General features: G+C 39.1%; 1 protein-coding gene across 1 annotated transcript; it reads left to right on the top strand.

The window, feature by feature from the left end:
• The first annotated feature begins 1,017 nt into the window (after positions 1-1,017).
• On the top strand, positions 1,018-7,373 carry LOC124416771 (DC-STAMP domain-containing protein 2-like). The gene is made up of 9 exons (XM_046898096.1): positions 1,018-1,129; positions 1,594-1,869; positions 2,519-2,669; positions 2,834-2,993; positions 3,264-3,527; positions 3,645-3,858; positions 4,663-4,978; positions 5,598-5,905; positions 6,891-7,373. The coding sequence occupies exons 1-9, from the start codon at positions 1,026-1,028 to the stop codon at positions 7,252-7,254; spliced, it is 2,157 nt and encodes a 718-aa protein (XP_046754052.1). The 5' UTR covers positions 1,018-1,025; the 3' UTR covers positions 7,255-7,373.
• Positions 7,374-12,788: the final 5,415 nt, after the last annotated feature.

Raw genomic sequence — 12,788 nt, 5'->3', positions numbered from 1 at the left:
GTGGTGAAACTACCCACAGCGACAGGTGTCGCGATCTGTTTTGACTCCGCTGAAGTCGAGTGGGACCAGAACGCGTCGATATGGAATCCAACGACAACGGAAACGCTGCCGATATTGTCTGTATCAACTTGCATTGATGCAGGAATCTGTCGAAGTATCTTACAAGATACGTTTGACACGGAAAAATTATTTTTGTTGCGTTTTATTTTTATTTTAATAAATTATTTTTTATCACACACTTTGTTATCTTCTTTTTCGATTTTATTCGACTTTTTTGTATTTTCAACAACCTCGGACATACACATGTTATACATTGTCATGTTACTTCGGACTTGAGACGCCATTTGGTGACGGTCAATATGCAGCACTAACTGTAATGGTGTCGTAATTAATAAATTTCAAAAATGTTTCTAGCCGCATATTTTTGTTTACTGCTCTCTGGTATTTGTTCAGTTAGCCTCAAATTATCAGCTGTCGAGCGATCGACGCGACACCATATTGCCCTAAACACGCAGAAGTTGAATATCTCAATCATGATAATTTTAAACCGCTCTAAAAATGAAGGAAAGAAATATTTACTTTTCTCCACCAAATACAATAATCAATGAACTGCAACGAAAACATCTTTCGTGTCAATATTCAATTTGTTCTGTTATTGGCAGATTGCATGCACGTGATTCATTACACGTTTCATACTTATCTTATCTCGATATAAGTCTTCCGTAGGTACGAAATGATGACTGAAATAACTGAGAATATGATGGCAATTGTTTACTGAAAGATAGTAGAGTGGATCTGATTTATACATGTATAAATCATCAAATGTCATTGACTAACCTCACTTCAGTTAATTTCTAGCAGTAATAATCGGATTATATCATGTCTGAGAAATAGTGAATTGTATAGTAGAAACTTATAGGAAGTTAATATAGTAGTACTTATAGCAGTACTTATAGAAAGAAAATCGTGTGACTCGAAAAATGGCTTTCTTTCAATTGACTTTAAAAGCTAGGCGGCTTGAGCAAATGAAACTCCTGTATCAGGACGAGAAGATGAGATCTATAGAAGTTTCCAAAGGGGCCAAGATCCATTACACGCTCAGACAGAAGATTCGGCATAAAAAGAAACTGTATGTTATCAAGTCTAATATGCATAGTAAACATTTGATTACATTTATTGGTAACGATTTGTCAATCGCGAAACCCGAGTTTAAAGACCAAGAAATCGGTAGAAAAAAATCCCAGAATAGTATAGTTACCGGTTGGTTTGCAGTGGAAAAGGTCGATTTCCACAATTATCCACTCTAATTCAAAATCAGTTCGTCGGGGGTCCGTCAAAAATATTCTAAAAAACGGGGAAAACTCAAGCTGCTTTTCCAATGCATTTTTCTCGTCGATTTGTTGGACTTCAAACTCAACTGCGACGATTCATTGTGACGATAAGAAATTTGAAAAAATGTTCTTTCAGCCATTCATATGTATCTATTCCCTGCAAAAATCAAATTCTGCAGGCGTTCAGTCTATGACACCTACGCAAAAAACAAATATGAATTCTTTTGTTGAAAATCGGCAATTTCTTTTTTATGATTTCTAGCCTGAAATTAAGGTTGAAAAATTGGCTGAAAAGTTTGACATCCTGTCCAAAAGATTCTTGGTTTCATAAGAAGGCAGTCTTACTACGAACGGATGGAACGTTTGAAAATTACGTCCTCAAAAGTGTTTTCGGGTTCCTTGGTGGAATATTCCTAACCTACATGTTCTTCATGTTTTTCGTATTCCAATTGAACTTCACCCTATCATCTGCAACGCTGTTCAGCTCATTTTTGGGGATTATTTTGACCATCGGCTTGGCGTTTTCCAACCGTGTCAGGTATTCCAACCATATTTTTCCCCTGGTATTGGGATCTTTGATCCTGGCGTGCTGATGGCAGCATGGCGTCGATCGTGACTAACAGCTGATCGCTTTAGTCAAATTTTCTGAATACCAATGCACACAAAACATCGTGAGAGCTGTGAAACCTCCATTTTGTGACATTAAGTCAATGTAAATCGAAATTTGTTTAAAAAAAAACGACTTTTAGAATCAAATGCGAACATTGGCTACTGCGCTATATTGACTCTCACAAGATGGCGTCTTATAAGTTGAAGAATCAATAGTATCAAGTATTTATTCTGTTTACATCACTTTTCAAGAGTGTTGCTGGTGGGGAAAATATCTCCGATAGTCTATACATAAGGTGTCTTGTTAATTTGAAATAATTTATTACACTCCCTTCAGGATCTGATATTATGAATATCTCTGATTTTATTCCGATTACTGTCAGGTACTCCGAACACTTTTGACAACTTGACAAAGATTTTACAGAAATTTGTTGTACCAGATATTTTCCAACTGGTAAACTAGAAGTAAAGACCATTGCTTTGATAAGTGATCAGAGGATGGTATGAACACAATACAGAACTCAGTATCTTAACGGTTGGAACTATAATTTAACATTGACATCTGCTATTTATGACAGATGCGTAGTGTTCCTACTCCTGCCGCAATTCTTCTCGAAACGTGGACGCCAAGCCCTTATGGCCTACGCTTTCATACTGGCATTAACTGGTCCAGCAAAAAATACCTTACACAACGTGGGTGTTTTATCGGAATCGCTGGCCTGCGGACAAGTAATAAATAATTATGGTTTTAAATTACTTACACAACTTGTTTTGCAGAAGAACGGGGAAAAATAGTAATAAAAAAACAAAAATTCCTGTGATGTTTTCGTAATGCAATGTACTATAAAAAAAATACCGCACATATTTTTATCTCATGTGTATACGTTTTTTAGGAAAAACTGAAAGCTGCGGTAAGAGCTATCGTTGATCTGATTAAAGAACCATTCTATGCTCTACGAGATGCGATAGCTAAAGTTATGAAATCGTTAAAAAAAGTCATAAAAAAAATCAAACGGGCTTTATTAGCTGTAAAAAGAATCGTGCTAAGCATACGTGAGTTTCAATGCTGTTACTTGGTGTATATCGACTTATTTAAGATCAGGCTGAAAAACTAATATTGAATTTTCATCGATTAGTAACGAAAAAGTTTTTTTATTCAACATTTTTCAACAAATTGGTTGAAAAATATCGAAGGCAGATCGAAAGTAAAAATGGTTTTGTGAAAATCTATTCATTTATTCACTTGATAGAATCAGGATCAAAAGTGGTCAATTAAATGTTTTAGAATTGAATAAGAAAAATTCAATGATTTTCTAATTTCAGTTAAGGTAATCAAAGCCGTATTTCAATGGCTCGGCAGCATAATGAATATATGCAACAAAAAACTGGGCACACCTTTTGAGCGGTGCGAAAAGGTGTTTGACGGAGCTGTGGCCGATTGCAAAGCTTCGCTTGGACCTTTTTTTGGCGCGATATGCAACTTGGCATACGTTGCAGGTCTGCTATGTTGGATAGTAAAACCCTTTGACATAATCTGCATGCTGGTGTTGTTCATCTCGGACAGCATCGTCGATGTAGTGAGGAAAAGTAATTGGACATTTTTCTGCTCCAAGTACCTATTATGCAGCAAACTGTGCTTGAAATTGGAAATGTTCGTTTAACAAGAGTTTTTCCTGTAAATAATCCAGAACTGCATCTTTTCAGGGATCAACAAGTTTACGAAGCACGTGAAAGCGATGTTTTATGTGAAGGTTAAATTTTCACACTCCTTCCATTTTGAAACGAACCAGAGTAAAAGTATTGACGAAGTTGCCACAGGAATTGTGACGGAGATAAGATCTAGAACAGATAGATTCTTGACCGTTTTTGATTGGATGAGTCTCGTGACGAGTTTGTTTTTCCTGTTCATGATGCTTAGGTAATATTATACCATTTTTATAAATCTCTGTATACTTAAAAAAGAATATCTAAGTTTACCACAAAGGAAAATGAGTTTTGCTATTGGAATCTTTAATGTGGGCATGCCATGGTGAAAATAATTTCTACGCCAAACTACGATAAATTGCAGTTCGTGCCAAATTGTAGGGAATATTGGAAAATCGTAGGGAATCGTCATAAATGATGATAAAAATGATATAAATCTACAATTTTCTGTAACAAATAATTACAATTTCCGACGCACTAAAAATTAATTTCTTTTCGTAAAAACTCGTGGAGTTTTGTAAAAAAAAATACCAGTTTCCACAAAAAATTGAGATTATACACAATTTTCTATGAAAGATAATTACAATTTCGGATCCATACAACGTATACTTTTTTTCTCGCAGTATTCTAAGAATCTCATTGAAAAGTATAACTTTTCATGAACTCTATGATTTTCTTAAGACAGTACGAATTCCTACAAAAAAAATTGTGGTAATCCACAGTTTTAGAATTCGCGGCAATTTTAGACCGGTGGGAAATTTTTAAGGAAGCAAGATTTATTCTTAGAAAATTACCAGAAATTTTAGTGATACTGTTCCGGTATAAAAAAAAGTTTTCTCTGATAATTGAAGAAATTATTACTTAATTAATACTTTAAAAGATTTTTTTCGAAGGTCAGGATTGTCTAAAACATTTTTCAAACTTTCAATATTTCGATATTTTCTGGAGTATAACCATTATAATTATTGTGAAAAATCATTTTATCAGCACGTGACAGAATGTTTATTTGTTTTTATAGAGTAATATATTATCGAAACAAGTGGTTGACAAGTGAGAGATTTGACAATCGCTATCTCACTGATGACCTGCGAGAAATAGATCTGAGAAGAGCGAGACTTGATAAGGAGACGGTACTGCCGTTAAATCGAAGAGAAAGAAACAAGTACATACCTCTGACATCCATAATTCTAATTAAGAGTGAAAAGGTCAAGCTTACCAAGTCGGCAGTTTTTTTGTGCCTCATGACCTTCAAACTCGGAATCCACATGATGACAGACTACAGTTTATACTGGGTTCTCAGCACAATACGATATCACGGTCGATTCCAGTCGAAGGTAAGCGATGTGGGAAAGTACTTTACCGATTCTACCCACCATTTTGGTGCTGCATTAAATTTGAAGTGGTTTTAAAATTAAGCACCTATTTTCCTAACATTGTGGAAATAAAAAGGTGGCGCATGCACACATGAGAAATGTTCTACTGTTGACTTTAGGCCTATTTTTAGTGCACGTGCATTTGCAAATAACTCAATTTCACGCACTCTTAGTGACTGCGTCACTGAGCGTGAGTTACCTAACCTTAATTTTACGCGCCGTAAGTGACACCTTCGGTGTTTCTCGAATTGAACTTTCCGTGCAGGTCTTACCATAAATATCATGTATCATGTATCGCACTTCTGGATAGGTGATATCTGACTTGTGTGATTATAATACTCGTTGTTGGCTCGTCCCGCAAGCCCCACTCGTTCAGATATCGCCTACTTTTAGCACTAGTGACATAATATTCTTCACTGCGTATTACACCCTGCATCTGCACTCAACGTCATAAAACGAGACTCTATCAGCTTGCACGAAGTATTCCGTGCCTTCATGTTTATTAAATTAGTCTAAACGATCAGCTGATTGTCCGATGTGATGCCATGTTGCCCTAAAACCATGTCGTTTTAACCTGCAGGTCGAAACACCGAATTCTGTGGGAGTATACGTGTCGGGAACCGGGTTTCTGGCGGATTTGTATCGAAGTATTGTGCGAACGTTTTCACCCAAGGGGACTCAGATCAACATGGACACCATGCCGTGCTTGCCAGACCCAATTCCCCCCGATTTAGACAGATACACGCAAATTATGTCACTGATATTTCTTTGCTGGATCATGACCATTTTCGAGCCCTACGGATTGAGGCTAAGGCACGTTGTGATGTGCTACTATCATCCAGATCGTGCGAGGCAAAGGGCCGTCTGGCTCTACAATCACATAATCAGGTCTGTGGTGTCCTGGTTCAAATTTCTATCTTACTGATATATCCATCAAGTCGTATTTCGCTTCTCTTCTTCTCTCGAGCAAAGAAACAACTTGGAACAACTTTACTATCAAGAAAAGTTTGGAAATTTGACAGAAACACTTTAAATATACCTATAGTCGCGGCAGCGGTTCATTAGATTTTGAGGTTATGACTGAACTAATGTACATTACTCATGAAAACTCAGGCAGGGGTTGATTGATCGGCCCCGAAAAGAGTCGGTATTGTGTTTCGTGAAACGGAGAATGCTAGTTCTAGAATACGTGTAAATAAAAGGATGAGTCAGGGACAGAAAACATCTTTTATATAAGTTTAGCTTCGGGGTGACGTAGTCTAGGACGTTCAGATAATGGGTGTCCAACGTCTAAATTCGGATTGGTTAAGGTTCAAGTTTAAAGGTTTATATTGTTTAAAATTTTTGGCTATTCAACAACGGGTTCTATATAACTGATGCCTGTTCTTTGGACTTGACTCAATTTTAGTACATATGCTAGTATTTGTTAAAGTAAGTATTGTTCGTTTTGTTATTAATAAATCGTATAGTATTATATGGAATATTGATTTTGGGAGAATATGTTTTACAAAAACCCCATTTACGTTTGGAAATTCGGGGTCTCAGGGGCCTGAGTCCCAAATACGCGAAGCGTAAGTGATTTTTCCGCAGGAGCTAGCGTCTCTGGTGGCGGACAGTAGAATCACCAATGTCCTCCACTCACTGAACTCTATACTAACACATTTTATCAATTTTTTCAAAGTACGATCATAAAACCTGTAATTTCCTAAAATTTGAATAGGTTTCTTTGTCAAGGAGAAGAAAAACGTGCGAAGTACAATTTTCTACATCAATCAGTAAAATAAGAAAGAGGTGTAAGGTTTGACTAACACCGAAAGATCTGTTCCACCTTTTTCATTCCTTTTCTCAAACGTCCGCCGTGATCCACGCCCAGGTCACGCGGTAGTTTCATGAAATATGCGAGACGACAACTACGAAGAAAATTCACAAAGTCGGATAAGATGAGGACTGAGAGAGTGACCCTCCGGGAACGACTGGTGGCGATTTGTCCGATCTTGCGGCATTGCTGCGGAGCAGAGAAGGCTGTGTGCCTTTTGTGTGGGGCCGTTGAGCAGGACGATCAACCTCTGATAAAATGTCCGAAGCCAGCCTGCGTAGGCTTATTCTGTGTCCAGTGTTTTGCAGATTTACAAAACCGCTGCACTATTTGTTTGGAACCAATCGATTACGGTGATCTCTCTGACATCAGCGAGGAAAGGTATAAGATCAATATCGATGCCTCACGATGCCGTCACTGAAAATAACTTGCTCATTGCTCATGTCTATACAGAGATTCTTCAGATGGTCAGGAGCCGCTACCCTGTGGACAAAAGCTGATCGAAAAGTTGAGAGAAGATGCTTTGCGAAGGGAACAAATGAAGGGTGAAAAAGAAGACGAAGACGAAGAAGAAGAAGAAGAAGAAGAAGGAGAAGAAGAACAAGAAGAAGAAGAAAACGAAGAAGAAAAAGAAGAAGAAGAAGAAGAACAAGAAGAAGAAGAAAACGAAGAAGAAAAAGAAGAAGAAGAAGAAGAAGAAGAAGAAGAAGACGAAGAGGCTGAGGTTGAAGAGGAACAGAAGAAAGAGGTCGAAGAAGAAGAGAAAGCTCTCTTAGACGAATGCGAAGAAGAAGATGATGAAGTCAATGAAGAAGAGTACGAAGAAGAAGAAGATGCAGGCGATATTGCAGATGACGAAGAACTTGAAGAGGAAGAAGAAGATGCAGCCAACGTTGTAGGTGAAGAAGAACTTGAAGAGAAAGAAAAAGTAGCCGACCGCGTAAAACGTAAAAGGGAAACAGACCATCTAGTAAAGAAAACGAGAGAAGAAAAACAGCTCGACGAGTCGGAAAGCTGTAGTTCATCTTCGACAGATTACAGTTACTGTAATTACATTTTAATTCCTGTTTTAAATTCGGCTCGAAATTCAATTTGCTTATCTTTTATCCAAAGCCTACCAAGACGAGTCACCAGGAGATGTTGACGTCACGCAACAACGAAAACCGTACAAAGATATCGAGGCACAAAAAGTTAGAGATGATGTCACCCTCCAGGTAGCTATTATCGTTATTCCTGCTGATTTGACTCTCGTCCTTGAAGCATAAAATTCGATTTGTATACTGTACTGTAAACCGTCAAATTTTTAAATGTAAATTGTCCATTCGTCGCCTATATTGTATGACAACGGTAGGTTTTTAACGATTCATCGACGGACGAGGAAAGTCCAGTGAATGAAGACTTGCAGGATTCGCGATTAGAGGAAAGACCAATCGATGCCGAGTCTACTTCATCACCTTCCATAGCCGACACTGAATCCCTACCGACCGAAGAGGTGGACGAGGAGGAAATCATACAGGAAGAAGTCAGCGAAGGACACGAGGAAGAGAGTTTATTGCCCAAAAAACGGAAGAAAAGGAGCAAAAAGCGCAACCGCGTGAGAAAAATCGTCGCCATTTTATCGAGACCATTTTCAAGGAAAGGAGTAAGTCTGCGTCGGAGATCTTTCTTGTATTTTTGAGGATTTAAGGCTTTATATACCCAAATATCACAGTGTGATCCGCGATGTGCTGGACTCAGCATCGAGAAGAAGGGGTCATCTATCTTTGACAAGATTGTAAACGTGATGCATACGAAGCCGAGATTTCCTGTAGCAGCCTTCAGACGACCTGAAAAGAGTCAAACTGGTAAACCGATGCTAAAACTGTCGAGTTCTGACGATTTGGTGGAACTTAATATGAGTCCGAGGAAATACGTGCCAACCGTGAGTGAACTCTGCTTACCTAACATGGACCTGACGCAAAAGGATCAACGTTTAGAAGAAGACTCAGTCTTTGCTGAAGCCAACTCTAGGAGCAATAACTATCGTCGCAGAAGAAGGAAGAAGGTTGGTTTAAAAACTGGCAAGAAAAGCACTGTGGGGAAAACAATTGCAAGCGAATTTTTCACCAAATATCCACATGAAAATAAATTTGAAACGAAAACGTTGCCAAGGTAATTTTGAACCTTTTTAGATAATAACATAACAAATACCTTCAAACCCGAAAAAACTATGACTGATGAAATTCAGATATTTGAAGTCTATCGTCGAGGAAACTAAATACGACGAAATCAACGAAAGGATAATTCATGGATCAACATCGAGAAGCGAAGGTACCGATAGGAGTTACGTGAACAAACTAAGTGGCTCAAAGACAATCTCAACGACACCGAGCATACGGAATGTTTGGAATATAAGAGGCACTGACGACGAATGCGTACGCAGATTTATCCGAGAGAGCAAAATATGTGATGAACTTCAATTAACTATGCGATTATTCTTTGTTTCAGGATATTTGCGTTTGTTCGAGAGGATCTTCTATTTCCAGTTTGGATGTTGTTCCCCGAAGCTCAAATAACAAGCATGAATTTGATATGAGCACAATCGAGGAAGGAAGTAACGAAGTTTTTCCAGAACCTCCACAAGTCGAAAGCGACCAGTTCGTCGACGTTACCGGCCTGTCTTCCGAAACTTTTGAAGTGAACCTGAATGGGGAAGACAAAAGTGAGACAGATTCTCTTCTTTTGTCCTGAAAAACATTCTGAAGCCGTCTGAAACGGAAAGAACCTTTTCGGAAATTCTTTTCCAACAATTTAGTCTTGAAGTCAAACTAACTTGTGGTGAAACTGTAGTGATTGAATTTTTCGTTATGGTTTTAAACAGTTAAGGCGAAGAAGAGTATGAAGCGATTCGTAATAACAGATGAAGAGGAATTGCCTTTGGAATTAAACTCAAAAAGACCAAGACGAGTGATAGACGTTTGCATCTCTGACGAGAAGGTAGGAAACATGTCGGCAGTGAAAAGGCCTTGGAGTCCAAATAGACTGGAACTAGAAGAGGGACAATTAGGGGCTACGCCTAGTTCGACTATAATAGACGTAGAAGTAATTGAAGAAACAATAACGACAAATACTGATCCTCGTGAGTTTCGAAGAAAGAGAAAAAGGAGGAAACGAAGTGAAAGTGTTGGCCAGCAACCGCCAAACAAATTGTACAATTCATTAACGGGACTTCAGTTGTTTGGTAATCAACCTGAGTTGAGCTTTAAAAAATATTGGGAAATTCCGAAGCTCCGTATGGAGGTTGCAGAGGCAGGAAAAAAACAGCGTGAAATTGAAGTTGAGACGGAGGAAAAGAAGACGGAAGAATCAAAGGAGATAACCAGTAAAGAGAAGCACTCCAATTCCATGAAGGTTTTTGATTTTTCCGGTAATGAAATTCCCACCGAACAAAAGGCTTCGACGAAATTTGGCGAATATGAAAAGGTCACCGATCTGCTAGAAGCAGCGACGAGTAAAGTTCAAACAGATTCGTCAAACCTCTGTGAGGAAAGACTAGAGTCACCGATTCAGAATTCTAAAAACGCCGAACCCGATACTAGCACAAGCGAATTAATAACCACGGATGAATTAACAATGATTTATGATACATTGCGGCAACCTGACTCGTGTGGGAATAAGTACAAATATAATTCTAAACCTCAGCAGCATCGAAAGTCGCCGCGAAAGCGTGAAAAAGAACGGCAGAAGCGTTTTGGCTCTTATTACACTGATGCTGAAGACAGCTCGCGAAGAAGAGGGCCTGAATCCTACCGAAGTGCCATCAGTGACGAGGAGACAAGTCCTCGTAGAATATTCGCCAGTAAACACAGAAAAGCGACACCTACAAGCAGCTCAATTCACTGCCATGGAGATACTTCAGGATCTCCAGAATATCTTAGGCAACTAGTGAAGATACACAAATATTATCGAAGTGGGGACCATAGTTCACCGGAAACTCCAGGAAACTCTTCTCCAGGTTACAGACCAGGCGGTTATTCTGCCTCTGGAGATTCTGCTCCCTGCGAAGATCGATACAGTACGGAAAGAAGAATGCCTCCTGCGTGTAGAGATAGATTCCATACCTTTGACGGACGTGGACGCGGTCTTGAGAAGGAATACAACTTGATGCCTCATCGAATGAGCCCAGAAGGTGGACGAAGGCAACGAGTGAGCAATTTACTGGAACCTGATGGCATCAGAGGACTTGATTGTGAGGAGAGAGAAGATCAAGAACAGTACGATAATGGCTATCAAAACGTTGATCACACGCTGGATTACGGAGATCAACCGATGAACCAAGTGACAATGTATGATCCATCATACCCTCTACCTTATGACACAAGGAATTCACATGGGGCAGGAGCGATTGCCAGGTCAGTTCAAATTTGTTACCGCAGGTAGAGTGTATTGGAGTATAACCGTGGGTAAAAACATCGGTGTCGTAAGAAATGACAAGGCAAAATGGAACCTTAGATCTGAACGACTATTTGGGGAATGGGACACGGGGGAAAATGGAATCCGAGAGTAAAACAAGTTCTTTGGGCAAAATGTGATTCAGTAGCAAAACAAAGTTATACAAAACGATTTATGCGTGAATTTTTTGAGCGTGAGGCAAAGAGTTGCCGTTTTTCTCCGGTTCTATCTACATTTTCCTGGTGTTTACTCACAGAGAATATAATTCATTCGATTCACACGTGTTCTGCCCAATACCATCCTCGTTCTCAAAGCGCACAGTACAATTTGGAAATGATATTTTGAATTTTTTCTGTTCCATACAAAAAAATGTAACTATTCACTTTTCAATTCGTTACGACCAGTATTTATTGGTGTACTGTCTAATCGCCTGTTTGGGATGTTTAGATATCCTCAAAGGTATCCGAGTCCCAGAAATTATCCCGACGGAGTGGATCCGTATTACGGTATATCATCATTCAGTCCTAACCCCTACGTTTCCAATGACGAACGTTTTCCTCCTCCTGAACAACCCCTGCGACACGCACCGCAACCGAGGATGGATACAAATTCCAGTGAAGACATCGATCAATGGCATAGCTTGCCACTGTCCCAGTCTTATGACCATCCAGTGGCTGAAGATACACGCAAGATCGAACGGGAAGGTCCGAATAACAATAGTCGAAGGGGTTTTATGGGGTTACCAATTTTGAGAAGGTTTCTGCCCATCTCCCAAAAGCCCAAACTGATATTCGAGCTAAAAGAACATGACAGGATCAGTTTGATTCCAAAGAAAGAAACCAGGAGTCGAGCCGTTGAAAATACACAACTTTCCGAAACTCCTGTTTCCTCTACTTCTGGTCGATCACAACCAAGCGGAGATGACCCTACGGAAAATGTGAGTAACACAGTTGTTTTTCTTGAAAACCTGAAACTCCGTTTCTGAACCTCTAAACAGTTGTAAACTCTAACATTAAGATGGCTAAAAATGAGGTTTTGGTTGGACATTGGTACAAATATCAAAAAATGTTGATATTTTACTTGATCATCACTACATGAAATTTAGAAAACTTTTTTTCGCGTTTTTTGAGAAAAGCTAATTCAAACTAATCATTTTATGTTTCCGCCCTGTTGAAAAATGGCGTTCTTGATCAAAATGAGGTCAAAACGTTAGTATTGAAGAGAAAGCTATTATCTGCACTATGAAATAATCATCAATGAGCGATTTGCTTCGCTTTGTAGGACTCTCGTCTGTGTCCAAATGAGAATTCTATCCGTAATAATAATTTTTCACAGTCAAGAAACAGGCTGTCGCATCAAGAAATAGTGGCTTCCAACCAAGTCCTGAACGAGTACGAACAACGTAAACTATCGAAACGGCCAAAGAAGATCAAGAAAAGAATTCGTGGTCAACGAAGCACGAATGTTGCCTCACGGCAGACCGACGCAACAGTTGATGTGATTGACCTTCACGCTTCCACAAGA

The sequence above is a fragment of the Diprion similis genome, chromosome 3 (genome assembly GCF_021155765.1).
Source record: "Diprion similis isolate iyDipSimi1 chromosome 3, iyDipSimi1.1, whole genome shotgun sequence".
Classification (NCBI taxonomy): Eukaryota; Metazoa; Arthropoda; class Insecta; order Hymenoptera; family Diprionidae; genus Diprion; species Diprion similis.
This window is presented reverse-complemented; position numbering and strand designations above follow the sequence as displayed.

Coding starts and splice junctions, on each gene's coding strand:
- LOC124416771 (XM_046898096.1), top strand. CDS start 1,026: ATGAAACTCCTGTATCAGGACGAGAAGATGAGATCTATAGAAGTTTCC. Junction 3,528..3,644: donor CGTCGATGTAGTGAGGAAAA/GTAATTGGACAT, acceptor GCATCTTTTCAG/GGATCAACAAGTTTACGAAG. Junction 3,859..4,662: donor TTCCTGTTCATGATGCTTAG/GTAATATTATAC, acceptor TTGTTTTTATAG/AGTAATATATTATCGAAACA.